Below are 27214 nucleotides of genomic sequence, written 5' to 3' on the forward strand. Positions count from 1 at the left end.
CCTTATTAAGCAAAACTTGCCCACACATTTTATTACAGCTTAAATCAAATAAAACAAAGCAAATTAGCAGCATGTCATGTGCCCAAGCCTCGTTCTTTATTCTTGAAACAAATTTTCAACTCTTAAAAATTGGGTCTCAATTGTCTATTCAAGCTTCACATCAAGTGTGGACTGGAGTTTGATTTCATTTTAGTGCATGAGAGAATTTGTTGAATCCTGGTCATTTTGTTTCTTAGGTAGGTTGCGCATTTACAAGATATGCATTTATTGAGGATGATTGCCCAACCCCCTGAACTGGAGCATTTTACGAAAAGAACGGTTCGGTCAATGTATTTCATCAAATAAGATTTTTTTTTTTTTAATTTTTGGTGGTGTATTTTAACAGATTTGAGCATACATATGAGTGGATTGAAACATCTCCTTTTTCAAAATTACACCTGTCCAATAACACTTTCAAATATAAAATATTACTCTCTAAACTCGAGTATCACACGATCCACAAATTTTGATATTTTAATAAAACCGTGATCTTCTGCGCGGGGGGGGGGGGGGGGGGGGGGGGGGGGGGGGATGGGAGATTTTCTTGTTTTGAAAAAACGAAAACGATTTATCCTATGTACTCCAAAGAGTGAAGTGGGTCCTGTGACAGTGATGTCTTAACGTGTTTTTCTTTTTTTTGAGGGAGTCTTCACGTGTTTTTCAGCTTTTTAATTCTATTATGGAGTCAAAAAACGACACTTATTAGTTACTATAAAAACCAAAACAGTGATGTAGTAATGAAAATCATTCACTTCTCCAACATGTCAAACGTAGTTGTTCTGTTTCTCTTCCTTATCTCAATCTTCCAATGCTTTCACTCCACCAATTCCCACTCTGGAATCCTTCTCCCAACTGAACTCCACCGTGACTCCTCGCCGGTGAGTTGTCCGGCACCGGACCCTAGTCTTTACTACCGGCCAGTTATCGGAATTGTCAGTCACCCCGGCGACGGTGCCTCCGGTCGACTCAGTAATGCAACTGGAGCTAATTATATTGCTGCTTCTTATGTTAAATTTGTTGAAGCTGGTGGTGCTAGAGTTGTTCCACTTATATATAGTGAGCCCTGGGAGATACTTCACAAGGTATCAATCAATAAGCTATTTAATGCATGCTTGGTATCACATTAGATTTGTCATAATCACCACGTTCAGCCTACACTTTGTAGCTTATGCAAAAGCAACATTTTGTATCTTTTGCAAAATCACAGTGGTTTACTTTGATTTTCGCAAGTCTACTGTGATACCAAATGTACACTGGTGTAAATTTGGTTCTATTTTAAGTGGAGGTAAAATCATGTTTGGGAGGTTATTGTCTAGAATTGATTCTAATACTTTTCTACTATGATTTTCTGTTATCTTTCAGTTAGCCATGAGTTTCTATTTTCTACTCTTTTGCTTCAAGTCAAGCTTGAGATTGTGTATATAGGTATAGGTATCACCCGGTTTAATAATTTTTCAAGGGAGTTGAAGGAAAAAAAAATCAGCATTTGTATTGATTGGTTAAAGGAGAATTGGATTCTTATCATGAAAATGAATATAGAAAAACATTTAATGAAAGTATAGGATTTCAAAAAACAAAGAAAAAAAATCTTTTTTATACTCCAATCCATGTTAACCTTAACTGTTATATCTTTTAGTTCTTGAAATGTTTGTAACGATATTGATTACATTTTTTCACTGACTGCAGAAGCTCGAGTTGGTAAATGGAGTTCTCTTCACTGGCGGATGGGCTAAAGAAGGTTTATATTTTGAAACCGTTAAAAAAATATTTAAGGTATTGGTTTATTATTATCATTTTATTCTAATACTTCCATACTCATACATGCATCTGTTAGAACCCTGGGTAAACCTTAATGAAAAGAGTCTTTTTGCTTCTCTGAGGCTTCTAGAATTCAGTATATGAATAGAAGGTGGAAAAGTTGTTATTGTTGACTTGTATTACTTGTAGTTTTGTGAGATGAGTTTGTTTTCAAGATGTCAAGGAATGTTTTGTTGATGAATTGATTTATGCATTTATGAATTTCGTGTTTGTTGGTGCAGATAGCTTTAGAGAAAAATGACGCTGGAGACTATTTCCCAGTATATGGCGTCTGTTTAGGCTTCGAACTTATATCAATGATCGTAAGCGAGGTGAGTTAGCTTTCTTATAGATTTTATCATGTCTGACTTTCTTTATAAAAAAATTCCCCTGAGGAAAAGTTTGCAGATAAGCCGATACATGCCTAGTGTCCACAACTTTACTAACTAATCTTGTGTATAAGAAGTGTTTTACCCCCCATTTTGCTTCTGAGTGGATACAGTTTATATGATATCTAATTACAAGATCTGGGTTGTGTGCACTCACAACTCCGCAGTCAACCACATCTGGACCGTCCGATCAAAATCTGCATTGAAATCTAGACTGTCCGATCTAAGATCATACAGTCTACATGTGGCTTACTGCATGCAGTCACACTGCATACGATCAAAATCGCTTATTATGTTTCCTTGTGCTGTGAACATTGCTGTCATAGTTTCATTTGGATTTCAAATTCTTAACACGGAGAAAGTAGAAAGATTAGCTATTAAGTTGACTTGATATATTTTATGCATATATTGAACACCTTGAATACTATTTTATGATTTGAAATGTTGCAAAAAGTTGAAGACTTCTGACAAGTTAACGCACATTCCAGTCCTTGTTTTTTTCTTCTACGTTTACAAGTTTGGCTGTTTTTTTCATGATGATAGGACAATGATATTCTTGAAGAATTTAGTGCAAGAAGTCAGGCAAGTAGCCTTCAATTTGTGGATAATACAAAGATGGAAGGATCTGTATTTCAAAGGTAATTGTATTTTTCTGAAGTTGCACTTTGATCCCTTGATGGGTTGATTAATATAGCTTGCTACCGCTGATGTGAGCCATCTCTCCTTTTTATCGCGTGTTGAAATCTACTTGTTGCATTCCCTTCTCAATTGGTTTCCATGTGTACCACATCAAACTCTTCCAAAGTGTAAGACATTCTATTTTTTCTATTGGATATCCATATGAACAGTCAAATGCAGAAGCTGTTTAGATAAGGACTGAAACGAACTTAGGAAGTGTGTTTTTGTTGTCCAAATTCAAATTATTACTTTTAGCATAAGTGAAAAGCTCAAGTAGTTCCTACCTATAAGGCATTATCAGATTTATCAGATTCCTTAGCATTTACAAGCAATGAAACATGAGAAGATGGTGACGAAAGAAATGGTTTCAATCATTCAAAAGTCTTTAATTTAGAGGTTCTTTTAACATTTTGTAACTGAGTATAGTATGCAAGTTATTAACCACTTCTCTTTTCCTGCAGATTTCCTCCAGACTTGTTGAAGAAGTTGAGTACAGATTGTCTTGTCATGCAAAATCATCGTGTGAGTACATATATAGACATATTCAGTTAGTTGTGTCTAGCAAAATCTTAGTTTACAGATTGTCTTGTCTAGCAAAATCTGCATTGTATTTATTGAAAATGTCCAAAATGGTGCCAGTGCACATGCTTTTTGAAAATGATAGTCTTAGTTGCAGTGTTAAAAGAAGAAATTAATTTAAAACTATAGGTATGGAGAAATTCTTTGAAAACGCATGGCTTTTTGGAAATGATACTTAGTTTATAAACTCATTCACATCTGATTTTTCTTCCATCACACAACTCTACTGTGTAAGGAGGCATTGCAGTCACCTGGATTCCTTTTTCTTGAACCAACTTAGAAGATATGAAACTATTAGATGCCCTACAATTTCCCTTATTCCTTGCAATTTTTCCCCATAACTTGATGGATTTCTTGGATGTTAATCCTATAATGCTATACATGGATACATGCAGATTTTTTAGGCTCTCCTCTACATCCTCTGCTGTGTTCAGTCCTTGTTCCGGCCCATCAAGTTCTGGCCCAAATTTTTCATCCCATCTGAAACATAACCCCTTATTCTGCATTGATAAGAACCAGTAATTTTCATACTAGTACAGGCTCCAATCGAACTACTTCTCACTGATTTGGAGTGACTTCCCTTATTTCTTGATTCCCAACTCACAACTTTAGAAGATGGATAACTCATGGGGACATTCCCACTTTTATTGGTTCCCGAATGGTTTTTATTCGACAACAAATTCTTTATGTCAATTCGCTGGGCATAATCCACCATTTCTACTAATGAACTCACAGGATGTAATTTCAATTTAGCCTTCACAAATCCCTCGAACCATTGAGGAAAAAAAATTAATTTGAGATACTTTCATCCCCTCTGTGCATGGTATTCCTCTACTGAGCCGGTTTTATTGTGACTCAACAATAATTCGTAAGGACTTTGAAGCATTGAAGGTTGAAATCTTTGAATAAGGACCGATTTGAATTCTTCCAATATCATTAATTCAATTACAGCATTATTCTAGACTAGGTTGGCCGGCCCATTGGCCATCTGCACATTGCACAAACCTTATTAATAGGAGGCCTACTAACAACAATATGGTGAAGTCTCAACTTAGGTGGTTTGGGCATGCGTGAGGGAGGAGGAGTCTTAGAGGCGCTAGTAAGGACTAAGGAGGGTCATTGACTATATAGATGATAGTGGAGACCAAGGAAAACCATATGCCAAACTGTTGAGAGAGGTTTTTAGGTAAATGAAATGGTCTATTTTTTAACTTAATGCATGAAGGTTTTATCGCTAGTCCATGGCACGTCTTCCATTCTTTAGTTCTCAGCTGTTTTTAGGTTTCCAAAATTGTCATTATCGACTCTATCTTAGTTCTTGGAAAACAAAGTTTAATGAAGTTTATCATATATACATAATTGAATTTAGTATCATGTCTTTAGATCTAACTTTGGTCATGACTCATGACAGTATGGCATATCCCCAGGAAAGCTCCTGAGCAATCAAAAGTTGTCTAGTTTTTTCGAGATCTTGACAATTTGCTCCGATGAAGATGATAAGGTAATCAATAACATGTTCCCTTTATAAGGTGATAGGGTTTGTAAATCGATCTTTTTCATATCATAATTTAATGAGCTTCCTTCATGAATAAAATCTAATACCAGTTATACTTGTTTTAGGTTTATGTTTCCACAGTACGTTCACGTAACTATCCCGTGACTGGCTTCCAATGGCATCCAGAGGTGATTGCAGTATTGTTAATTTCGATTCCCAAATCTTATTTAATTAAGATTGGAACTGCAGTCATGCACCACTTTTAGTTCATCTTTATTTCAGCTATGTAACATCCTTGTGAAATGATGCCTATAGAAAAATGTCTTTGAATGGGGACCAAAAAGTATTCCACACACGGAGGATGCCATTCGGACAACTCAGTATATTACAAATTTTTTGGTCAGGTCAGGACTAAGTATTTTATAATGTCTTCATCCATTTATTGAATTTATGCTTACTGTTTACAATGACGAGAAGTATTATTCACCTTTTATGCTCTCGTGCTTATCAATGACTAACTTGACGTTTTTCTACTTTCACGGATCGGACTCCAGTGAAGCGAGGAAATCCTTAAACAGACCAGTTGCTCAAGATGTGTTAGACAGTCTCATTTACAATTACAGACCCACTTATTGTGGGTATGCAGGGTAAGCCTAAAATTTTCTTTACAACTTTCCTATTTTTTAGTTTTACATGTGAAGTTGCTTATGTAGATTTTTATGCTACTTGCAGGAAAGGATATGATGAAGTTTATATATTTGAATAAGTCTAAATGCTGGAGATATCATTGCACATGCTAAGTTGACGTATGTTTGTATAATAATAATAAGGGAAATGCTAACTACAACCCGGGGCACTAGTTAGCATGACCCTAATAATAACTGTATTTGTGTTGTGCGAACTTGGGACCACGTTAAACCCGAAATGTGTAGTTTTCTGGTTAAACGTGCATCCATTATTATGCTTCTTGTAGGAAAGGATATGATGAGTATGTACTATGTATCCATTATTATGCACAATAATTGTTGTATGGTAACATTGTACCAAAATATGTGCTGATTATTAGCTCTTTGTATTGTGTCCTATTATTATTATTATTATTATTATTATTATTATTATTATTATTATTATTATTATTATTATTATTATTATTATTATTATTATTATTATTATTATTATTATTATTATTATTATTATTATTATTGCCTAACATTTGGCAAGGGCTGTACATCTTTTATATTTAAAATATAAACTTTGGCTATTGAAATAGGCATAAATGCAATTTTGGTTCACCATTTTTAATTGCGCGATTTTGGCTTATTATTTCAGAAATTTTGACCAATTCATTGTATTGACCATCCAATTTAATGAAGTGACAATTTATTGCTTATTCTCAACCCTTTTTATCATTTTAATTGATCTTTGTATACCTGAGCATGAATTATTTTAACACCTATTTTTTCAAGACTATAAGTAACTAGATCCTTTAGGAGGATACAAATTAACATTTTGCTTAAAATATTGATCACAAGTTAAGAAGTTAAGAAGTTTTTTTTAACATTTTGCCTAATGGGAAAGTGCAAACAACAGTCTCTAGAACATTTGTTACGAAACTAAATACAGTAAACTTATTTTAAAACTTATGTAGTGAACATTTTAAAAGTGTAAAACAATTTTTTTTTTTTTAATAAATGCTTCCAGAGCATTAGTTTGCATGATCATTATTAAAATTAATCAAAAAAATTCAATGGAATTGACTTTTTATATATTTTTATACTAGAATACGTGTTCTTAAAAAAGGAACTTGTATACGTGATCTTCTACAAGTTGCATTAAAAAAATATCTTGTATATCTAGTTGCATTAGTAGAAACGTATAGGTCTCTTCTTTGTTATATAGTATGGTGACTGGTGACTCTCATTTCTTCAATTGTCACACTCTTCACTTCTCCAACATGTTAAGCCACCTTGTTTTGTATCTCTTCCTTATCACAATCTTCCATTCATTTCTCTTCTCTAACTCTCACTTGAAAATTCTTCTCCCAACTCAACTCCGCCGTATCTCATCGCCGCTCAGTTGTCCTGCACCGGACTCTAGCCTATACTACCAGCCGGTTATTGGAATTCTCAGCCATCCTGGTGATGGTGCCTCCGGTCGCCTCAGTAATGCTACCGACGCTTCCTACATCGCTGCCTCATACGTGAAATTCGTTGAGGCGGCCGGTGCTAGAGTTGTTCCACTTATATATACTGAGCCATGGGAGATACTTCTCAAGGTATCACTCTTACAATACAACATTTTTTTTAAGATGTTTGCTTCCACTTTTATTGATTATTTGACATGTTTAAATATTACCGAGAATAATTGATTTTGTCTATAGAATTGATTTCACCCCGTCACTTTTGCTCCCCGTAGTCACACTAGATTTGCTGAATAAGGAATTTTGATGACTGGTCCTTGCCACATGGCACTTAGTTTCCATGTCATCAATGATCGATTGCAACATGACCGCGATATTAAATCTTAAGTTTGTTAATGATTCCATTAAGAAACACCGAACAAATGATTCTCTCTTTGCTGCAAGAAAACATGCAACAGTGTTTTGTTGTGGCTGAACCATTCCATGTCACATGAAATTGAAACTTCAAGGAAATTGAAAAAAAAAAAAAAATCCAGTATTTTCTAGTAACTGATTAAAAATCTTTCATATATGCTTTGTTAACCTTACTGTTATTTTTGAATTCTTAGAAATATTTGTGATGATATTGAGTACATTTTTGCCCTCACTGCAGAAGCTCGAATTGGTAAATGGAGTTCTCTTCACTGGTGGAGTGGCTAATGATGGTTTATATTTTGAAATTGTTGGAAGAATATTTAAGGTATCTATTATTATTATTATTGTTATTATTATTCTAATACTCCCATAGTCATATATACATGCATTTGTTAGATACTTGTAATTATGTCAGATGAGTTTGTTTCCAAGATGTCAAGGAATGCTTTGTTGATGTATTTTTTTTAATTTCACAGTTGTATTTGTTTGTTGGTGCAGAAAGTTTTAGAGAAAAATGATGCTGGAGACTACTTCCCATTATACGCCACATGCTTAGGCTTTGAACTTATAACAATGATCATAAGCGAGGTGAGTTCGTTTTCTTACAGTTGTATGCCGCTTATATGATATCTTATTATGTTACCTGGTACTGTAAACATTGCTATTCATAATTTCTTTTAGATTTCAAATTCCCAGCACATATTTCTCAGAAGTAAAATTCCCAGCACGAAGAAAGTAGAAAGATTAGCTATTATGTCGACAAGTTACAACACATTCCAGCCATTTTTTGTACGCTTACAAGTTTGGCTGTTCCTTTTCTTGATGATAGGACAATGATATTCTTGAAGATTTTGCAGCAGAAAATCAGGCTAGCAGGCTTCAATTTGTGGAGAACTCAAATATAGAAGAATCTGTATTTCAAAGGTAAACAATCTATGTACATTGTATTTTCGTGGATCCCTCAACTGTATTTCGTTGATGTTTTCTCTATATCAATTCTGCTGTTTGATTTACCCTTTTTTTTTGCAACATATAATCCATGTCGGTTAATTTCCTTCTAGTTTTCATTTCTTCATCTTAAATGAGTTTTTTTTCTTTTTCTTGCTTTAAAAGAAACAGGACTCTTACCTCCTTGTCTTTATTATACCACTATTATCAATGACATAGTATTCATCTAAGAGAATTTCTTGTATTGACGTACATAGACTTGACACGTAGCATTTAGACTTGACGACTCGTTAGTCAAAACATGATTCCAATCAAACAATATCATACTAAGTACACTTGTTTAGTGATTTAGTTGGTAACCAAGAGGTAATGGCTTCAATTTAGCACGTCGATGAAGTAAGAGAGAAGAAAGAAGAAAAAATGTAAAATGTAAGCATATTTAGAGAAAGATGACCAAGATGTAAGACGGAAAAGAGGGAGTGTCACATAAAGAGACGCCAGAGTATGAACATAAATATATACAAGAAATTCTCTCCATCAAACATATAGATTTCATTCAGACATATTAAGTCGGTGTTTAGACAACAAACCATGTGGTTTATGTTCTAAAAATTCCAATCTTCCAAAAGTCTTTAATTTATACGTTCTTTAACATTTTGTCACTGAGTTTAACGAGCAAGACATTAACCAGTTCGCCTTTCCTGCAGATTTCCTCCAGACTTGTTAAAGAAGTTGAGTACAGATTGTATTGTCATGCAAAATCATCAAGTGAGTATATATACACACGTAGTCAATAAGTTATTCCTTGACACGATCAATTGTTCGTCTACTAGATCTGCACCATTGATAATTAATTTGATTTTATTTTGGGTAGATCAACCATTGAAGTTATACCTTTGCTACGAAGACTAGGTATATGATAGACTGTCTAGAAAGATAATGTGAAAGGGTCTACAGAAGAAAGGAGCCACCGTACATGCTTTAGGAAAATGATCTAGTTTTAGTTGCAGTGTCAAAAGAAAAAATAAGTCAAATTTTATAGGTATGAAGACAATCTGATCCGAATCCAACATCATAAAGTGCAAGATAGATGAAATTAACAGAAAATGGAAGAAAACAAATCGATTGGAAGATAAAGTGTGTATTGTTTCCGAAAATCAAAAGGAAAATACAATAGAATGAGATCCTATTGCCAAGAGCTAAGCTCCTTCAGAGAACCAATGCTCTCTGCGACTAACAAACTGTATGATTCTTCTTGATACCCTTTTCGTTCCCTCCTATAACAGAATACCCTTTACACAATTCATTGACTACTTCTCTCCTCTCAGTCTTAGTCACATGGATATTCGCAATTTTTTCTTCTCTATCTCTCTTATCATAACCTCTCCGTACATACTATAGGCCTAGAGTCCTAGACAAATTATGTGCTAACTGTCTCTTTGAATTAACTTTTCATCCCTTTGGAGCGGAAAATTGTAGAACATCTAATACCACACGTCATACATTTCAAGTAACTTAGATATATCATACAAAATGACAAATAGAGGAAGATATTCCAAGTACATTAGATATAATACCACAAGATCCAAACAACATGAGTGAGATGAGGAAGTATTTCAGGTGTTAGTTGGTAAAGAATTAAAGAAGAAAGTAAGCTAAATGTACAAGAGATGAGAATAGTTTGATGGATTATTGATATACGAGACAAGGTAGGATTAGAAATGCAGTCAGTGGAGAGAAATTTGGGGCAGCTTCTATTGTAAACAATATGGTAACGTTTCAACTTAGGTGGTTTGGGCATGCGTGAGATTAGAGTGGTATAGGCACTGGTAAGGGAGACCAAGGAAAACCATATGCAAAAGTGTTAAGACAGATTCATAGGTAAATGGCCTATTACAGAACTTAATACATGACAAGGTTTTATAGATAGTTCTCACGGAATCTCTTCCATTCTTCAGTTACCTGGATGCTTTATGTTTGCAAAGTTTCCATTATTGACTCTATCTTAGTTCTTGAAAAACAAAGTCTAATGAAGTTTACCATATATACATCTTTGAAATTTAGTTCTATGTTTTTATATCAAGTTTTTGTCATAACAGTATGGCATATCCCCAGCAAAGTTCCTGGGAAATCAAAAGTTATCTAGTTTTTTCGAGATCTTGACAACTTCCAACGATCAAGATGATAAGGTAATCAATGATATGTTCCCTTTATTTCTTTTGAAAATGATATGTTCCTTCATGAATAAAGTCTAATACCAATTGTACTTGTTTTAGGTTTATGTTTCCACAGTACGCTCACGTAACTATCCGGTTACTGGCTTCCAATGGCATCCTGAGGTGATTAATGATTTTTCCTGCGCGGACTCTGATTGCAGCATTGTTAATTTTGATTCCCAAATCATATTTAATTTTAGCCATGTAACATCCTTGTTAAATGATGCTTACAGAAAAATTCCTTCGAATGGGGCTCACCAAGCATTCCACACACAGAGGATGCCATTCGGACAACTCAGTATGCTGCAAATTTTTTGGTCAGGTCAGGACTAAAGAATTTTACAATGTCTTCATCCATTACTTGCTAAATTTATGCTTACCATTTACAGTGATGAGACCTATTATTCACCTTTTATGCTTTTCTTTGAAACACTCTTTCTAGCTATGGATGATTGAGTTCCATTTGCTGTATTTTTTTCTCGTACTTATCAATACCTAACTTGACATTTTTCTACTTTCATGGATCCGGTTCCAGTGAAGCAAGGAAATCCTTAAACAGACCAGTTGCTCAAGAATTGTTAGACAATCTCATATACAATTACAGACCCACTTATTGTGGGTATGCAGGGTAAGCCTAAGTTTTCTTTACAACTTTTCCATTTTTAAGTTTTGCATGTTGTGAAGTTGCTTATGTAGATGTTTATGCTTTTTGTAGGAAAGGATTCGACGAAGTTTACATATTTGAATAAGTCTAAATGCTGGAGATATCATTGAGCATGTCAATTCAGTGTATATATGTATTGTATTGGTGATTGAACGTGTTTGGAGGCGCGTTCGTAAAACCCGAGCTCAAATTGTTTGCTTTCCAGTTCAACTTGCATCCAAATGCATGTAAACTTGTAAATGACATTGTTGTATAGATGAATATGTATCCATTACTATGCACAATAATTGTTGTATGATAACATTGAACCAAAAGATGTACGAAAAGAATGTTATTAATGAACGAATGTACGAAAAGAATGTTATTACCTGGCCTGTGTGACTTTTCTGCTATTAATAAACCATGACTAAGATATGCTATTAATAATTGGTTTCACCATGAAAAAAAAAAAAAAACAAAAACATTATTTGACCATTTCCTAGAAAACCACCAATCCTATGGTTGACTCTAAAGTAAATTCCATTTTTTGCTTGCATGTTTTTAACCTATAGAACTTTTGATAAGTTTTAATATTAATTTTTCTTTTTATCATTTTTGTTTTGGTTTGAAACGACCCTTAAAAGACTGGAAGGGGTTGGAATATACTTTGTAACATTGATGGTTTTGGAAGGTTCAGTAAAATGTGTCAAGTGAAAGTGATGTTCTTGTGCTTCATCGTCTTTCCGTAGGGCGCAAAAAGACAACGATTTTCGATACATAAAGCAATAATGTGGTTACCTCCATTTCCATTTTCACACTTCACTTCTCCAACATGTTAAACTATGCCGTTTTGTTTATCTTCTTTATTGCAGTCTTTCAATGCTTTCGCTCCACAAACTCTAACTCCGGAATCCTTCTCCCAGATCAACTCCACTGTGATTCAAAGATTTCATCACCGGTCAGTTGTCCACCTCCTGACCACAACCTCTACTACCAGCCAGTCATTGGAATTCTCAGCCACCCCGGTGATGGTACCTCTGGCCGCCACAGTAATGCTACAGGCGCTTCCTTCATTCACGCCTCTTATGTTAAATTTGTGGAGGCTGCTGGTGCTAGAGTAGTTCCTCTCATTTATAATGAACCAGAGGAGAAGCTTCTCAAGGTATCAGAAAATGCCAGTAATTTGAAAAAGGCCACCAACACAATTTTCATAACTTCGTAAAAAAATTATGAATCAAACTTAGAGTGTGTTTGAATGAGGTAATTGGAAATTTTTAGAGAATTTAGAATTATAGTCAATTCAAATGATTCAATTGAATTGTCTTAGTTTCTGAATGTTTTTGTTTGGATAGAATAATAAAAAGTTTCATTTGCTAACATATTTGATCAATACCAAGCAAGGCAGCATCCGTGTTTATTTGATACCATCCATGCCTTGGCGACTTCCAACTATTGAGATCACCTCAATTTTGTCATTCATATAGTTAGTAACTTCTTGATTGATTATTCTGGAAAAATATAGCCGACATCCATCGAATCTCTACTATCATCATATAAAAGTACATCACTTGTAATTTCTTACATCACTTGTAATTTCTTTGATTAAAAGAGGAATAAGAAAAAAAGTAATAGAAAATCTAACACGATTACTAAACTGTGTATATATACATTGTTAGATAACTTTTTTGTTGTCCAAAAAACATTTTATGTTGCAAAACATGGAGAAGACAAAAATCTTTTGGTATATACAGCAGTAACCTTAACTATTCTTTTTTCACTTAAGGTGATTTAGAAATGTTTGTGATGGTATTGAGTACATTTTCTCAATAATTGCAGAAGCTTGAATTGGTAAATGGAGTTCTCTTCACTGGTGGATGGGCTGACACTGGTTTATATTTTGAAACTGTTGGAAGAATATTTAAGGTATCTGGTCAAAGTTTAATTTTCATGCACCATTAATGTAAACGATTTTATATTGTCAACACGTCACAACCAATCATGTATATGACTTTGGAGTTGGTTATGACAAAAGTCAAATGTTTCTAATAATCTGATAGTTATGATCGATTGACATAGCAAAACCTCTTTACACTATCGGTGGATATGAATTAAATTCATCTGGTTATTACCATTAGTATTATTTATTAGACAACTTGTTAGATAATAAACAAGTTACTTATTATTGGATTACTTGAGTTGTAAGTAACGAGTTAGTTAGAGGTTATAACTAACTTCGTATAACTAGAATACAATCATATTGTAAATACGTATTCATCATCAATAAGAAATTTGATTCTCGTCATATACTCACTCTCTCAATTTCTCAATCTTTCAATAATAGTCCCAAAATCTGTCAACTTGTTCTATCATTATTCTAATACAGTAATACTCCCTTAGTCAAATAGATGTTGATTGCAGAGGACTTGTATTTGTTGGAAAATCTTTTTGCACAAGGGCTATACAGATGCTCCTAAAATTTGTAACTGTGCTGGAATTGTTCTTGATGAAATGGTAGTTAGTTTTGTGCTAGTTGCCAGCAATTATTTGGCTTGTAATTTAATTTTGTTAGATGAACTTATGCATTTTGGAATTTTACATATGAAATTGTATTTGTTCATGCAGAAAGTTTTGGATAAAAATGACGCAGGTGACCATTTCCCATTATATGCCATCTGCTTAGGTTTTGAGCTTATATCAATTATCATAAGCGAGGTGAGTTAGCTTTCTTATTATAGTTTTATCCTTTATAATTTGCTTTGTATAATGTATTTTCCAAGAATAGATGTTTCCAGATGAGTCAGATAAATGCATAGTACTCATAATACTTAACTAGTTAGTCTTATGTATAAAAGTATTTCCTTCCACGGTCTATGTAGCACTGACAATTCCGATTGAAGACGTGTTTGGTGTTCTACACGTGTTAGGTCGGACAATGACACATAGTGTTCAATTATTAATGTCACTCAAATTTTATCCTATGCTATAGAAGGATTAGCCATTATATCGACTAGGAAAATTTGATTGTATGCCTATGTTGAACATTTTGAACAATATTCCTGAAATTTTGTGAAAAATTGAAGACTTCTGACAAGTATAACACATTCCAGTTTCTTTTTTCTTTGGATTGTTTATAAGTTTGCCTGTTTTTTATAGGACAAAAACATTCTTGAAAAATTTAAAGCAGAAAATCAGGCAAGTACTCTTCAATTTGCGGAGAATGCAAACATAGAAGGGGTATTTCAAAGGTAAACAATATATGTAATATTATTTTTTTAAGTTACACTTTGATGCCTTAATGGACATATAATGAGGTCAGAATAGTTGGGATTCCAAAGAGCACCGGGAGTAACAACGATGAGGACAACCAACGTGCTAATGTAATATAGTCTAGGGAGACTGTATATACAAGAAATTTTCTTCATCTACCATACAATTTATGTTCTGAAACTTTTAATCATTCAACAGTGTTCAATGTATAGGTTCTTTGTCACTGAATTTAATATGCAAAGTTATTAATCACTTTTTTTTCTGCAGATTTCCTCCAAACTTGTTAAAGAAGTTGGGTACAGATTGTCTAGTCATGCAAAATCATGTTGTGAGTAAATATAATCAATAAGCTATTCTTCAATACGAGGCTCTTACTGTCACAAATTTGAGTATTTAGATACTAGATCCATATTATTGATAAAAAAAATAAAAAATAATCAACATGGATCTATCTTAGTTCTTGAAAAACAAATTTTGATCAAGTTTATCATATATACATGTTTGAAGTTCGGTAAAATGTTTCATTATATCTGATTTATGACAGCAAGGCATATCCCCAACAAAATTTCATGGTAATCAAAAGTTATCTAGTTTTTTCGAGATCTTGACAACTTGCAACGACGAAGAAGACAAGGTATTCGATGATGTTATCTTATGAGGTGATATGGTTCATATATTCATCTTGTCACGTATTTATAACACTGTTATGAGCTTGCTTCAAAAATGTTAATCTAATAGCATTTGTAATTGTTTTAGGTTTATGTTTCCACGGTACGTTCACGAAACTATCCAGTGACCGGCTTCCAATGGCATCCAGAGGTGATTAAAAAAGTTCTATACACAATGTATGATGCAGTTGCTGATCTTGACTGTTCAATCTAAATCCATGGTTGAGATCGTTTAAAATTTATTAATTGAATGCTTATATTTGAGCGGTTTGGTCTCAAATTAATAGTCGAGATTGATTATTGCTTGTAACTGTGTGGTATTATTGCAACCCCTTTTGTCCATCTGTATTTTAGATATCTAACATTATCTATAACTGATGCCATAGAAAAATCCTTTTGGATGGGGCTCACCAAGAATTCCACACACAGAGGATGCCATTCAGACAACTCAGTATGTTGCCAATTTTTTGGTCAGGTAAAGACTCATGAATTTGATAAATGATTCATCCATTGCTTTCTATTCATGTGGTATAACTGGTTGATGATTCTCTGGAACCATTAGCCTATCTAAATAATTAACAACGTTATTCAGAGTAATTGCGATTGTAACGGAAATAAGATAAAAACGATGAAATTTATATTTACTGTTACAATCCTGTGAAGCAGTACTATTGATACGTCATACGTAGGCTCTATTTGTTAAAGTCTAAACTTCTAGCTTATAGTCGATAACTTATAGCATATAAACTTGTATAATCAAAGTTTGTTTGGCAGCGATCCTATTTTAGAAGAGCTTGTAACGTTTTTTCACGAACTCATAGTGTTTTTTGAGATGTTATAACTTCTTGTAGCATTTGAGTTTATAGTGTACCGTATTTTCAACACATTTATCACCGACTAACTTGACGTTTTTCTACTTTCACCAATGCATCTCCAGTGAAGCTAGGAAATCCTTAAACAGACCAGTTGCTCAAGAATTGTTTGACAATCTCATTTACAATCATAGTCCAACTTTTTATGCAAAAGAAGGGTAAGTCCAAGATTTCATAACGACTTGATATTTGTATGTTTTGCATATGAAGTTACTAATTTACTAATGTTGATGTTCATTCTACTTGTAGGATTGCATATGATGAAGTTTATATATTTGTATAAATCTAAATGCTTGAGAAATCGACTGATAAGAGTTTAGTTTGTAATAATTAGGCATGTATAGTGTATCCATGATAGCATTGTACCATAAGATATGCTTTATGAGCACTTTGTATCCTGTTCTATTACCTTGTCTTTGGCTAATGTTGTGCATTTTTAGAATTAATTTTTGAATTGATAATATTATAAAATTACAAAAATATTAAAATAATTTAAATGAAAGGTAAACATGAGAAGAAGAAAAAAATCCAACTTAAAAGGGTGTATCCCTTTCATATAGTTTTTTTAAGGAACCTTTTATATATTGTTATAGATATAATTGTTAGCCCAATAATTCTAAAATTAATAAGAAATAATGAATCTTACTAACTTTCATATGGTGAACCACTTCAGTAGCAATCAGGGGTGGATCTGGACTAACAATATTAGTGGGGCAAATTTTTTTGTCAAATAATTAAATAATACTGAATTTAATAAGAAGTTATATTAAAAATAGTAGTAGCAACCAAAATTACAAAGAAAATAATCTATTTTTTATTTGTTGAAATGAACTAAAATATATCATTACTAATTGTTCTAAGAACATCTCTTTCTATATAGGTTACAAGAGAAGAATCAAATGTTCCAGCATGATACACGTGCACACGGACGGGTGAGCGCATTGCGCTCTTATTTTGGAAGCAAGTCGCAATTGCATAGAAATTATAAAAAAAAAAAAAAAAATAGATATTTGTATTGATATATGAATAAAAATATAGACATATGTACAAATTGTACAAAAAAAATATTTCCGTATTAAATATGAGTAAAAATATAGACATGTGTATAAATTAATAAAAAAATCGGTCTCCGTATTAATATATAAAAAATAAGTCATCTTATTAATATATGAGTAAAAAAAATATAGACACGTGTATAAATTTAAAAAAAAAAACATGTCTTCGTATTAATATATGAGTAAAAATATAAACACATGTATAAACATAAAAAAAATAAAAAATCAAGTCTATATTAACAAGAGTAAAAATTATACAGTGAACCAGTTAATAAAAATTATAAAAAAAAAAAAAAAGGACCTACACTGGTGTGGCACTTGTCACACTGTGCCTTGATGAGGTCCGTCCCTGGTAGCAATCATAGCATTATCAAGAATGGAACCCAGGGACAAATGTTGACTGGTCCTCAGAAATGCACTTATGTAAAATAGTTGAGTCTATTAGCAAGTACCTTCGCCACCAACTTATATAAGACATTGCGCCAGGATATGGGTCTCCAATCCTTCATCGATTTCTGCTCATTTCCTTCACGAATCAACGCAATGTTCGTGGAATTTAGTGATCGCTGAAACTGGTTATTATTTAGCCATCGACAACATTCCTGAAAAATATCAAGACTACACATCGACCAAAATGTTGGAAAAATATTAGATTAAAACCATTTGTATTGGATTTGTCTGGATGCATAGAAAACACGGTCTCCTTAAACTCATGAACCTAAAAAGGATGGGTTCATTAATCCTCTTTATATATACTAATGTTTGGTCCGTCTATCCTTATTTTTCATGGCACATGTGTAAATTATAAACATTTTTTTTTATGTAACTTTGATTTTGATTAAAGTATACTTCTAATTGTCATCGTGAGCTTAGCTCAGTTGGCATAGACCGGGGTTCAAAACCTGTGAAAAGTATATTTATAATTGTTTTGATTTTTTTATGAAACTTTTATTTTTTATTCAAACCTAAATTGCTTTGGCAAATTCTTTGAAGGTCCTAAGAGATGACGACAATACGTAGGTTTTGCTGCAAAGACCTTCTTCGTTTTACAAATGTCAATCTTGATCATCTTACCGAAACTGTACGTACTCACGTTTTTCTTTCTTCTAAACCCTAAACCCTCAACTCAATTCACTTTATGCTTTCGTTCTTAATAAGTTGTTCATTCTGTTTCAGTTTAACATGTCCTTCTACATGACCTATTTAGCAAGATGGCCTGACTATTTCCAAGTCGCCCAAGGCCCCGGAAATCGAATCATGGGTTACAGTAAGTCTTTTTCTTCATCTTTTTTGTGTAAAAGACTATACTATGGGATATTAACACCACCAATATCATTCATGCAGTTATGGGTAAAGTAGAGGGGCAAGGAGAATCTTGGCATGGTCATGTAACTGCAGTAACCGTTGCTACGGAGTATCGCAGGCAACAGTTAGCAAACAAACTAATGAATATTCTCGAAGACATCAGTGACAATATGTAAGGCATCGGTATGTGTGTTTGTCTCTGTGTGGAGGTTTTGATATAATTTAGAATTGAATTTTGCAGTGACAAAGCATACTTTGTTGATCTATTTGTGAGAGCATCAAATGCACCAGCCATCAAGATGTATGAAAAGGTAATGATTTTGTACTTTTCCTTTCAGATTAAACCTTCCACTGCTTCCTTGTAGGTTTGTACACAAGGTTTGTTTTAAATCGGTTTCTTTGTTAGACATCTGTGAAATTAAATAAGACACCGCACAAGCTGATTTTGTAGGGTTGAGTTAGATCCAACCCAAATTCTAATAGGGTTTTTTATCGAGAATTTACAGATTACTTATCAATAGTTTAGGAATTTAATGTATAACTTAATCATTGGATATGGACTTCCATTTGTTGGATTAGGATATGTTTTCTTTTAGATTAGGATTTTCTGATTTTCAAGCTTAAATTGCTAACTAATTATTTTCCTTTTTGACATCTTATAGCTTGGATATGTGATTTACCGACGAGTGCTACGTTATTATTCTGGGGAAGAAGATGGATTGGGTATGGTTTCTTTTTTTTTTTTTGTACTTCTCTAACTCTTTGAACAAAGTCCGTATCACTATTTATTTGCTGTCGTTTTTCCCTTTATTTTCAGATATGAGGAAGGCGTTATCTCGTGATGTTAATAAGAAGTCCGTCAGCCCTCTTAAACGGCATGTCACTCCTGATGAATTAGAATACGACTAAATTTTCATTTTATGCAACTATGTTGCACGAGCTTATTTTGTGCCTTAAAGCAAATATATTGATTACGTATTGTAAGTTATATTTTGTTTTTGTTATTAACAAACATTTGAAATTTTATTGTAGTGTACCCCATTGGAAGTCTTCCTTAGTTCTTTTTCTTTTTTTAAAAAAATATTTTTTAAGGTAAAATGTAATATATTAAAAATCAACAATTGAATCTTAACCAGCAGCAAGGAGAAGATTTAAGTAGTATCCATAATGTTCCAAAAACCAGAAAACAAAAGAAAAGACGGCATAGACTAGTTGACAAAATCGAGACAAACAGCGGGTTTTGCAGCCAATAATGTAAATCAAAAGCTAAATGCATCTTAAATTCATCAACTATTAGCTAGGATACTCGAGAGTATGTTGAACGAATCCACTATTATGCACAGTAGTTGATGTACATGATAGCTTTTACCAAAAGATATGTTTATGAGCACATTGTATCTTGTTATTGCATATTCTTTGGCCAATTTTGTCATTTTTAGAATCAATTCGTGGCTGAAGATGGCTTGTAGGGAAATAAGTAAACTGTTGATAATATGATGTATTTTTTTCGGATTGTTTCGTCTTGAAGACTATTTTGTTGCATGTGAGCTTTTGAAGACTATTTTGTACAATTTTGTTGGTCTTGACGGTCCTTAACTACTTGAGCTCAACCACTTAGTTAGATTGTTCTCCACAAACCAGACAATAATTGTAGTTTTCTTATATATTTCATCTGTTTAAGCTAACCATGTTGATCCTTTGAGGTAAAATATTGCTACTGAAGTTATGGAGTTGTTGAGGCATAATAATGGAAATGGTCTCCATTGTACTTTTGTTCAGCCATTTTCATCTGGCACGTTGGCTCGCCTGGCTATGAAGTACAAAAATATACCTTTAATCTGCTCATTTTTGTCTGGCAAAGAGACTGGCTCACTTGGCGAGCGAGTGTTTATTTTACACAAAAACGCACAAAATACAAGTGAAAGGAGCTTGCCTGGTGGTTTTTTTCTATATTGATGTCTTGCACGACCATGCAGCAGGCATGTAAGGCCGTTCGAACCGAAGGTAATGGCTGAATTGAGGTTTTCACTCTAAAAGTGAGGTTTTGGCTAGAAAACACCTGAAATTTAAGATTCGACATTAGAAACAAGGAATTGAAGAACCAATGGTTCTCCATTTGTGTAATTATTTTTTTTATCATAGTTTCCATTTTCTGAAATACGAGTAGTTAAACATTTGATGAACCTCCTTGAATCTATTATGTAATTGAATCCTGTTTGATCAAGATCAACTCAATTTAGAGCCTAACTCAAAAAGCAACATTTTCACATTCATTTTGAAGCTTCTCCTTCTGCAATAACAGTCAAGTTATAAACCACACACACTGTCCATTTTTAGTTGCACAAGGAAACCATACTCCAATTTTCGCTGGCACATATTTAACCTATAGAAATTTTTAATATTAATTTATTTGTTTATCATTTCTGATTTAGTTTGAAACACCCTTAAAGGAATGGAATGAGTTGGAATATACTTTGCAGCTGTGATGATTTTGGAAGGGTCAGTTAAGTGTTGTTTGTTCACCTTCACTGTCTTCTCATAGGGTGCAAAAAGACACTGATTTCTAATATCTAATATTACATAATAAAGTGGTAGTAACATGGTTAGTTAACTCTATTTCCATAACACTCTTGACTTTACTTCTCCAACATGTTAAACAACGCCGTTTTGTTTCTCTTTCTCATTGCAATCTTCCACTGCTTTCTCTCCACTGACTCTCTTATCTCATCACCGGTCATCGGAATTCTTAGCCACCCTGGCCATGGCGTCTCTGGCCGCCTCGGTAATGCTACTGGCGCTTCCTTCATTCTCTCCACTGACTCTCTTATCTCATCACCGGTCATCGGAATTCTTAGCCACCCTGGCCATGGCGTCTCTGGCCGCCTCGGTAATGCTACTGGCGCTTCCTTCATTCATGCCTCGTATGTTAAATTTGTGGAGGCTGCCGGCGCTAGAGTCATTCCCCTCATTTATAACGAGCCACCGGAGAAACTTCTCAAGGTATCGATCACTGTCACCGCTTTTCAAAGGAAATGTTAAAGAAAATGCTCAAGTAATCGCTCCTTGTAAGGATAAACTAGCAAACTAGCGTTGGTGAAAGTTGTAATATTTGTTAAAACTAACATTTGGATTTGCTAATAAATATGAAATGACATAAAAATGATATGCTTGATTAATATTTATTTATTTTCAAAGATAACATGGATAAAACTGAGAGCAAATAAGATAAGCAATAAGTTTTCAAGTTATAAGCTACTTGAAGTAGCTTATCAAAAAATGCTATAAACTAATAAAAAACAATAAGCTTGTCAGAAGAAAAAAAATGTTACTAAACATTTCTATTTTAGTCATAGCCTTTATTTGGAACTAATGTCAACATTTTTGCACTAATTGCAGAAGCTTGAATTGGTAAATGGGGTTCTCTTAACTGGTGGATGGGCTAACAGTGGTTTATATTTTGAAACTGTTGGAAGAATATTTAAGGTACATGTTTGTTATTCTAATTCTCCAGTCATATATACATGTAGATTTCAGAGGATTTGTATTGTATTTGTTGCAAATAAAACTTTTTGCACCAGCGATATACCGAGTCTGCAAAAATATGTGATTATGTAGGAATTGTTTTTTATTTTTTTGGTAAGCAAAAATTTATTGGTGATGAGCAAACTAGCATAAGACGTGCAAAGCCGCTCCACGGTCTGCATACAATACATGAATTGTTTCTGATGAGATAATAGTTGATTTTTGGTTTATATGTATTTGTTGATGCAGAAAGCTTTAGAGAAAAATGACGCTGGAGACCATTTCCCAATATATGCAATATGCTTAGGTTTTCAACTTATATCAATGATCATAAGCGAGGTGAGTTAGTTTTCTTATAATTTTCTCTGTAAAATATCTTTTTCTCAAGAGGAGAGGTTTTCAAATTAGTCAAAGAAATGTGTATAGTAGCTACAATACTTCACTTGTTAGTAATCTATGTAACACCGATACTTCATATTAAAGATGTGTCTGGTGTCTGGCATGATTCTGTGTTGAATTATTACCGTTGCCGACGTGTCAGTGTCAAATTTATTCTATGCTATAAAAAGAGTCACTATTATATCGACTAGGCTGATTTTATTGTTAGTAATCTATGTAACACCGATACTTCATATTAAAGATGTGTCTGGTGTCTGGCATGATTCTGTGTTGAATTATTACCGTTGCCGACGTGTCAGTGTCAAATTTATTCTATGCTATAAAAAGAGTCACTATTATATCGACTAGGCTGATTTTATTATAAGCATATGTTAAACATTTTGAACGACATTCATGAAATTTTGAGAAAAAGTTGAAGAATTGTGACAAGTACAACACATTCCAGTTTCTTTTTTCTTTTGATTGTTTACAAGTTTGGCTGTTCTTTTTCTTGATGATAGGACAAAAATATTCTTGAAGAATTCAAAGCAAAAATTCAGGCAAGTACTCTTCAATTTGTGGAGAATGCACATATACAAGGAACTGTATTTCAAAGGTAAACAATATATGTACATATAGAAGGAACTTATACTATTATCCCTCTCTTCCATTTAGTTCAGACAAATTGACCAACTTTATTTGGTTATGTTTTCTCTGTATCAACTCTTGTGTTTGATTTACCCGTTTTTTGCAACTGATAATCCTCAATCCACGAAATGCCTTGTATTTTTCATCTCTTCGTCTTAAATGAATTTCTACCTTTGTTTTACTTGAAAGAGAAGGGGAAAAAAAACTGAACTGTTATCTCCTTATCATGGGCTATTTTCGGTTTAACGTCGATATGAATAGCCAAATACAAAATAAAGGCTGATACTGTCTAAGCAAGTGGTTTTGTTTTGTCCAATTTTTTGTAAAGCAAGGTATCTCCGTGCAACTGCGGAGACTAATCCTCCGAGATAATTGAGATCTATTTAAGAGGCTGATATCTTTTTCTGCAGGTTTCCTACAGACTTGTTAAAGAAATTGAGTACAGATTTTCTAGTCATGCAAAATCATGCAGTGAGTATATATGGTCAATAAGTTAATTTTCACCATGAAGCTCTTATTGTCACAAATTAGACTATTTTGATACTAGATTCACATCATTGATATACATGTTTTAAATTGGTACTGTGTTTTTTAATATCTGATTTCATGACAGTATGGCATATCTCCGGCAAAGTTTCTCGGTAATAAAAACTTATCTAGTTTTTTTGAGATTTTAACAACTTCCAACGACGAAGAAGATAAGGTATTTATTAATAAGTTTTCTTATGAGATGATATGTTGTTGCATATTCATAAACTATTATAGGATTTAATAAATAAATAAAACTAACAGCATTTGTAATTGTTTTAGGTATATGTTTCCACGGTACATTCACGAAAATATCCGATCACCGGCTTCCAATGGCATCCAGAGGTAATTATTAAAAACATTATGTTCATAATCTGTGATTGTAGTATTGTAAATTTGCATTCGCAGATACTATTCAAATAAGCTCCAAGGCAACTGGAAACAGATTCCCTGCAATAACTCTGACATAGTTACTAATGTCGACCACTGTTGAAAATTGATTTAGTGAATATGTGATTTGAGTCGTCTAATCTCAACTCAATAGCCGAGATTTATTATAAGTGTGACTGTGTTATTGCATGGAATCCGGATCCCAGAGAATTAAAGGCATGCAACACTTTTTTTCATGTTTCTTTTAGATATCTAACATTATTTATAACTGATGCCATAGAAAAATTCTTTTGGATGGGGCTCACCAAGAATTCCACACACAGAAGATGCCATTCAGACAACTCAGTATGTCGCGAATTATTTGGTCAGGTTAGAAATCAAGAATCATTCATCCAATGCTTACTAGTCGTGCCGTATAACTAGGTGATGATTCCGCGGAACCATCAGCCTACCTGAAATCTGAATAGTTACTAAACAATGTTATTCACAGCAATCACAATTCCAATGAAAATAAGATAAAAACGATGAAATTTAGTTTTACCATTTGCAATTATGTGAAGCAGTACCATCGATACTTAGGCTCTCTGTCAAGGTCAAACTGTTAGCTTATAGCAGATAACATCATATAACTTGTATGGTCAAAGTAGAGTTATTTGGTAGTTGTTTTATCTCACAAGAGCTTGTACCTTGTGGTAATTTTTTCACGATCTTCTATCGTTTTCTGATTTGCTACTTGTAGCATTTCAGTTTAGTGTATCATATTTTCTCGCACTTATCATTGACTAACTTGACATTTTTCTACTTTCACCGATCCGGCTCCAGCGAAGCGAGGAAATCGTTAAACAGGCCAGATGCTCAAGAGTTGTTCGACAATCTCATTTACCATAATAGTCCCATTTTTTATGCAAAGGCAGGGTAAGCCTAAGATGTGTTTATGATTTTGATATTGGTATGGTTTGCATGTCAAGTTACTAACTTGCTAATGTTGATGTTTAACTAACTTGCTAATGTTGATTTTAATTATTCTGCTTGTAGGAAAGCATATGATGAAGTCTATATATTTGTATAAATCTAAATGCAGGAGAAATCAACCGATAACAAATAGAGCATAACAATTAGGCATCTGTGTGTATTGGTTTTGACTCTGTATCGATTCACTGCAAACAAAGCTCCAATACCAATTTGTAGCTTTCCAGTTGAACATGTGAAAAGCGGTAAATCACGTTGTATTCGCGAGTATGTAATATGTATAATGTTTCCATTATTATCATGCACAAGCACAATTATTTTGTATGCGATAATAATAACATTGTACTAAATTATATGTTTAATTATTAACACTTTATATCCTGTTATTGCCTAGTTAGTTATTGGCCTATGTTGTACATCTGCAGAATCAATGCACGGCTAAAGATGGTTTGTAGGAAAATAATTAACTTTTTAATAACATGTTGTACTTTTTAATACTGTTTAGTATTTGAAGACTATTTTGTAGCATGCTAATTTTTGAAGACTACTTGAACATGACAGGAAAAACGTATACTAGTACTTACTGATTAGAAGATTATAGAAACTCTCATACAATGGTTTGGTACATGAAAAATTCATCATTGGAAAAATGTAATTCAAATGAAAAAATAGTTTTATTAACAGAAATAGGAAATGATATAAGATAATAATAGTAGGAGAAACTTTTTAAAATAAAAAGTTTCATATTCGCTATTGCTCGAGTCAAGCAATATCCTGGAGGCTCCACCTCTCAATGTACGTAACTACTTCAAGTCCTCCCGTTCCATGCAACAAGCTCTTTGCAGCAAAAACAAGTTTTCCTTCATTGATGGAAGAATTCATATTCTTGATACAAATGAATCTGAATCGTCCTGCTTGAGAAAGGCACGATAACCTAATTCACTCATTGATGTTTTGCAAGATTTGAAAGAACATTTTTCAAAAGCTGATCGTGTTCATGTTTCCAAATTACAGTTTGCTATTAACAACCTAAAGCAAGATTCTAAGTCTTGCGAGCTATTGGCCTATTTGTTATTGTACTTGTTCGTGATGATGTAAATGAGCTATGTGCAACACTTTGATTTTCGTGTTGAGGATCATTGGTTCAGGTGCATATGATCATATAAGTTCTTCCATAGATTGATTTAGTTCCTTTTATAAAATCAAACATGTTAGTTACCAAATGGTGATACTGATTATGTTGTAGCTAACCATGCAGACACATTTTATTTTATTTTATTTCACCAACTTTATATTTAACTAATGTGCATTATACACTTACCTTTCAACTACATCTTATATCAGTTTCCACTTTCCAAACTTTGCAATTTCCTAGTGTTTTTGAATTTTATAAAAACAAATGTTTGTTAAAGTTAAAGGATTTGAAAATTGAAATCACAAAAGCCCTATTATTTTTGTCAATAATTATTCTGTTATTTATTCGAAAATTTAGCAGCGGGGAATTTTTTTAAAATTTATAAAATTGAGGAGCTATATTTTTAGGTTTAGAAAAAAGAAGCAGAAATTGTGAATCAACAAAAATAGAGACTTAAATGTACATTTGTCTTCTTTTTAAGATCTTTTTCTTGTCTTTTTCGTTCCTTTTTTTTATCATATGAGAAATGTTTTTTATTCTAGATTTACATACAAATAATATATTTATATGGTTTCCAAATTTTAAATTGTATGGGTGTGTTTGTTTCAAGGTAAGAAATTACATTCTTTGAAATAATATTTTCAGGAATAATATTTTTAGGGATAACATTCCTACCTGTGTGTTAGATAAAAATTTAGATTTCTTGAGAATGTATTAGAAATTATTTAATTAAAAAATTAAAAATGGAAATAAATATGAGTGGTAGCGGGAAGTTATAACTGTAACGCCCTCCTTAGCTCAATTGGTAGTGGGAATGCATTGAAGTAGTACTTATCCCCAGGTACTAGGTTCGATTCCCACGGGAGGCAAAAACACTAGTATGGTGAGGGGGCTAGTGATTAAGCTTGTGAGTAACAGTGCAGTGCCTTGCCTTGCGAGGGGCCCACCGGGCTGTGAGGGGGCTAGTGATTAAGCTTGTGAGTAACAGTGCAGTGCGGGGGGTGCAGTGTCTTGTCTTGCGAGGGGCCCACCGGGCTGTTACAATAACAAGTTGAGTTCTATTCCTCATGGGAATGTTAGATTTCCATCCTTTTAAGCATGGGAATAACAATAGAAGAAATCATATGTAAATAACATTT

The 27214-nt window shown here is 33.4% G+C and overlaps 5 protein-coding genes across 10 annotated transcripts; all 5 read left to right on the forward strand.

Annotated features, from left to right (window-relative positions):
- Positions 1–569: 569 nt before the first annotated feature.
- LOC146949512 (gamma-glutamyl hydrolase 1-like) lies at positions 570–6048 on the forward strand. The gene is made up of 10 exons (XM_085745507.1): positions 570–1121; positions 1726–1812; positions 2079–2168; positions 2769–2863; positions 3365–3425; positions 4894–4983; positions 5103–5165; positions 5293–5381; positions 5532–5624; positions 5710–6048. Exons 1-10 carry the CDS (start codon positions 777–779, stop codon positions 5741–5743), a joined length of 1047 nt encoding a protein of 348 aa, XP_085601633.1. The 5' UTR covers positions 570–776; the 3' UTR covers positions 5744–6048.
- Positions 6049–6904: 856 nt separating this feature from the next.
- LOC146949513 (gamma-glutamyl hydrolase 2-like) lies at positions 6905–11726 on the forward strand. Its single transcript, XM_085745501.1, has 10 exons — positions 6905–7252; positions 7770–7856; positions 8030–8119; positions 8361–8455; positions 9187–9247; positions 10579–10668; positions 10756–10818; positions 10929–11017; positions 11231–11323; positions 11411–11726. Exons 1-10 carry the CDS (start codon positions 6932–6934, stop codon positions 11442–11444), a joined length of 1023 nt encoding a protein of 340 aa, XP_085601627.1. The 5' UTR covers positions 6905–6931; the 3' UTR covers positions 11445–11726.
- Positions 11727–12077: 351 nt separating this feature from the next.
- LOC146949514 (gamma-glutamyl hydrolase 2-like) lies at positions 12078–16569 on the forward strand. Of its 6 annotated transcripts, none has more exons than XM_085745502.1 (10): positions 12091–12500; positions 13175–13261; positions 13961–14050; positions 14492–14583; positions 14873–14933; positions 15150–15239; positions 15362–15450; positions 15660–15748; positions 16216–16303; positions 16395–16569. In XM_085745502.1, the coding sequence occupies exons 1-10, from the start codon at positions 12171–12173 to the stop codon at positions 16426–16428; spliced, it is 1050 nt and encodes a 349-aa protein (XP_085601628.1). In that variant the 5' UTR covers positions 12091–12170; the 3' UTR covers positions 16429–16569. The 6 variants fall into 6 exon arrangements, 4 of the variants coding, with proteins under 4 accessions (XP_085601631.1, XP_085601628.1, XP_085601629.1 ...); XM_085745503.1 differs by having other exon boundaries at positions 15362–15424; positions 16211–16303; XR_015027288.1 differs by having other exon boundaries at positions 12097–12500; positions 16211–16303.
- Positions 16570–18167: 1598 nt separating this feature from the next.
- LOC146949515 (N-terminal acetyltransferase B complex catalytic subunit NAA20-like) lies at positions 18168–19555 on the forward strand. Its single transcript, XM_085745509.1, has 6 exons — positions 18168–18281; positions 18377–18467; positions 18545–18677; positions 18747–18816; positions 19168–19228; positions 19323–19555. The coding sequence occupies exons 1-6, from the start codon at positions 18204–18206 to the stop codon at positions 19412–19414; spliced, it is 525 nt and encodes a 174-aa protein (XP_085601635.1). The 5' UTR covers positions 18168–18203; the 3' UTR covers positions 19415–19555.
- Positions 19556–21123: 1568 nt separating this feature from the next.
- On the forward strand, positions 21124–25309 carry LOC146949516 (gamma-glutamyl hydrolase 2-like). The gene is made up of 10 exons (XM_085745510.1): positions 21124–21505; positions 21902–21988; positions 22277–22366; positions 22927–23021; positions 23464–23524; positions 23667–23756; positions 23864–23926; positions 24252–24340; positions 24794–24886; positions 25007–25309. The coding sequence occupies exons 1-10, from the start codon at positions 21155–21157 to the stop codon at positions 25038–25040; spliced, it is 1053 nt and encodes a 350-aa protein (XP_085601636.1). The 5' UTR covers positions 21124–21154; the 3' UTR covers positions 25041–25309.
- Positions 25310–27214: the final 1905 nt, after the last annotated feature.

Source organism: Medicago sativa, chromosome 2, assembly GCF_051527215.1.
Source record: "Medicago sativa cultivar Bolivia chromosome 2, Bolivia_mono, whole genome shotgun sequence".
Lineage (NCBI taxonomy): Eukaryota > Viridiplantae > Streptophyta > Magnoliopsida > Fabales > Fabaceae > Medicago > Medicago sativa.

Bases quoted from the DNA above. Each gene is read 5' to 3' on its own strand.
- LOC146949512 (XM_085745507.1), top strand. From the start codon at position 777: ATGAAAATCATTCACTTCTCCAACATGTCAAACGTAGTTGTTCTGTTT. The intron at 1,122-1,725 runs GTATCAATCAAT...CACTGACTGCAG, and splicing joins CCTGGGAGATACTTCACAAG to AAGCTCGAGTTGGTAAATGG. The intron at 2,864-3,364 runs GTAATTGTATTT...CTTTTCCTGCAG, and splicing joins GAAGGATCTGTATTTCAAAG to ATTTCCTCCAGACTTGTTGA.
- LOC146949513 (XM_085745501.1), top strand. From the start codon at position 6,932: ATGTTAAGCCACCTTGTTTTGTATCTCTTCCTTATCACAATCTTCCAT. The intron at 10,819-10,928 runs GTGATTAATGAT...TGATGCTTACAG, and splicing joins GCTTCCAATGGCATCCTGAG to AAAAATTCCTTCGAATGGGG. The intron at 11,018-11,230 runs GTCAGGACTAAA...ATCCGGTTCCAG, and splicing joins GCTGCAAATTTTTTGGTCAG to TGAAGCAAGGAAATCCTTAA.
- LOC146949514 (XM_085745502.1), top strand. From the start codon at position 12,171: ATGTTAAACTATGCCGTTTTGTTTATCTTCTTTATTGCAGTCTTTCAA. The intron at 14,584-14,872 runs GTAAACAATATA...TTTTTTCTGCAG, and splicing joins ATAGAAGGGGTATTTCAAAG to ATTTCCTCCAAACTTGTTAA. The intron at 15,749-16,215 runs GTAAAGACTCAT...TCTCCAGTGAAG, and splicing joins GTTGCCAATTTTTTGGTCAG to CTAGGAAATCCTTAAACAGA.
- LOC146949515 (XM_085745509.1), top strand. From the start codon at position 18,204: ATGACGACAATACGTAGGTTTTGCTGCAAAGACCTTCTTCGTTTTACA. The intron at 18,468-18,544 runs GTAAGTCTTTTT...TCATTCATGCAG, and splicing joins AAATCGAATCATGGGTTACA to TTATGGGTAAAGTAGAGGGG. The intron at 19,229-19,322 runs GTATGGTTTCTT...CTTTATTTTCAG, and splicing joins TGGGGAAGAAGATGGATTGG to ATATGAGGAAGGCGTTATCT.
- LOC146949516 (XM_085745510.1), top strand. From the start codon at position 21,155: ATGTTAAACAACGCCGTTTTGTTTCTCTTTCTCATTGCAATCTTCCAC. The intron at 24,341-24,793 runs GTTAGAAATCAA...ATCCGGCTCCAG, and splicing joins GTCGCGAATTATTTGGTCAG to CGAAGCGAGGAAATCGTTAA. The intron at 24,887-25,006 runs GTAAGCCTAAGA...TTCTGCTTGTAG, and splicing joins ATTTTTTATGCAAAGGCAGG to GAAAGCATATGATGAAGTCT.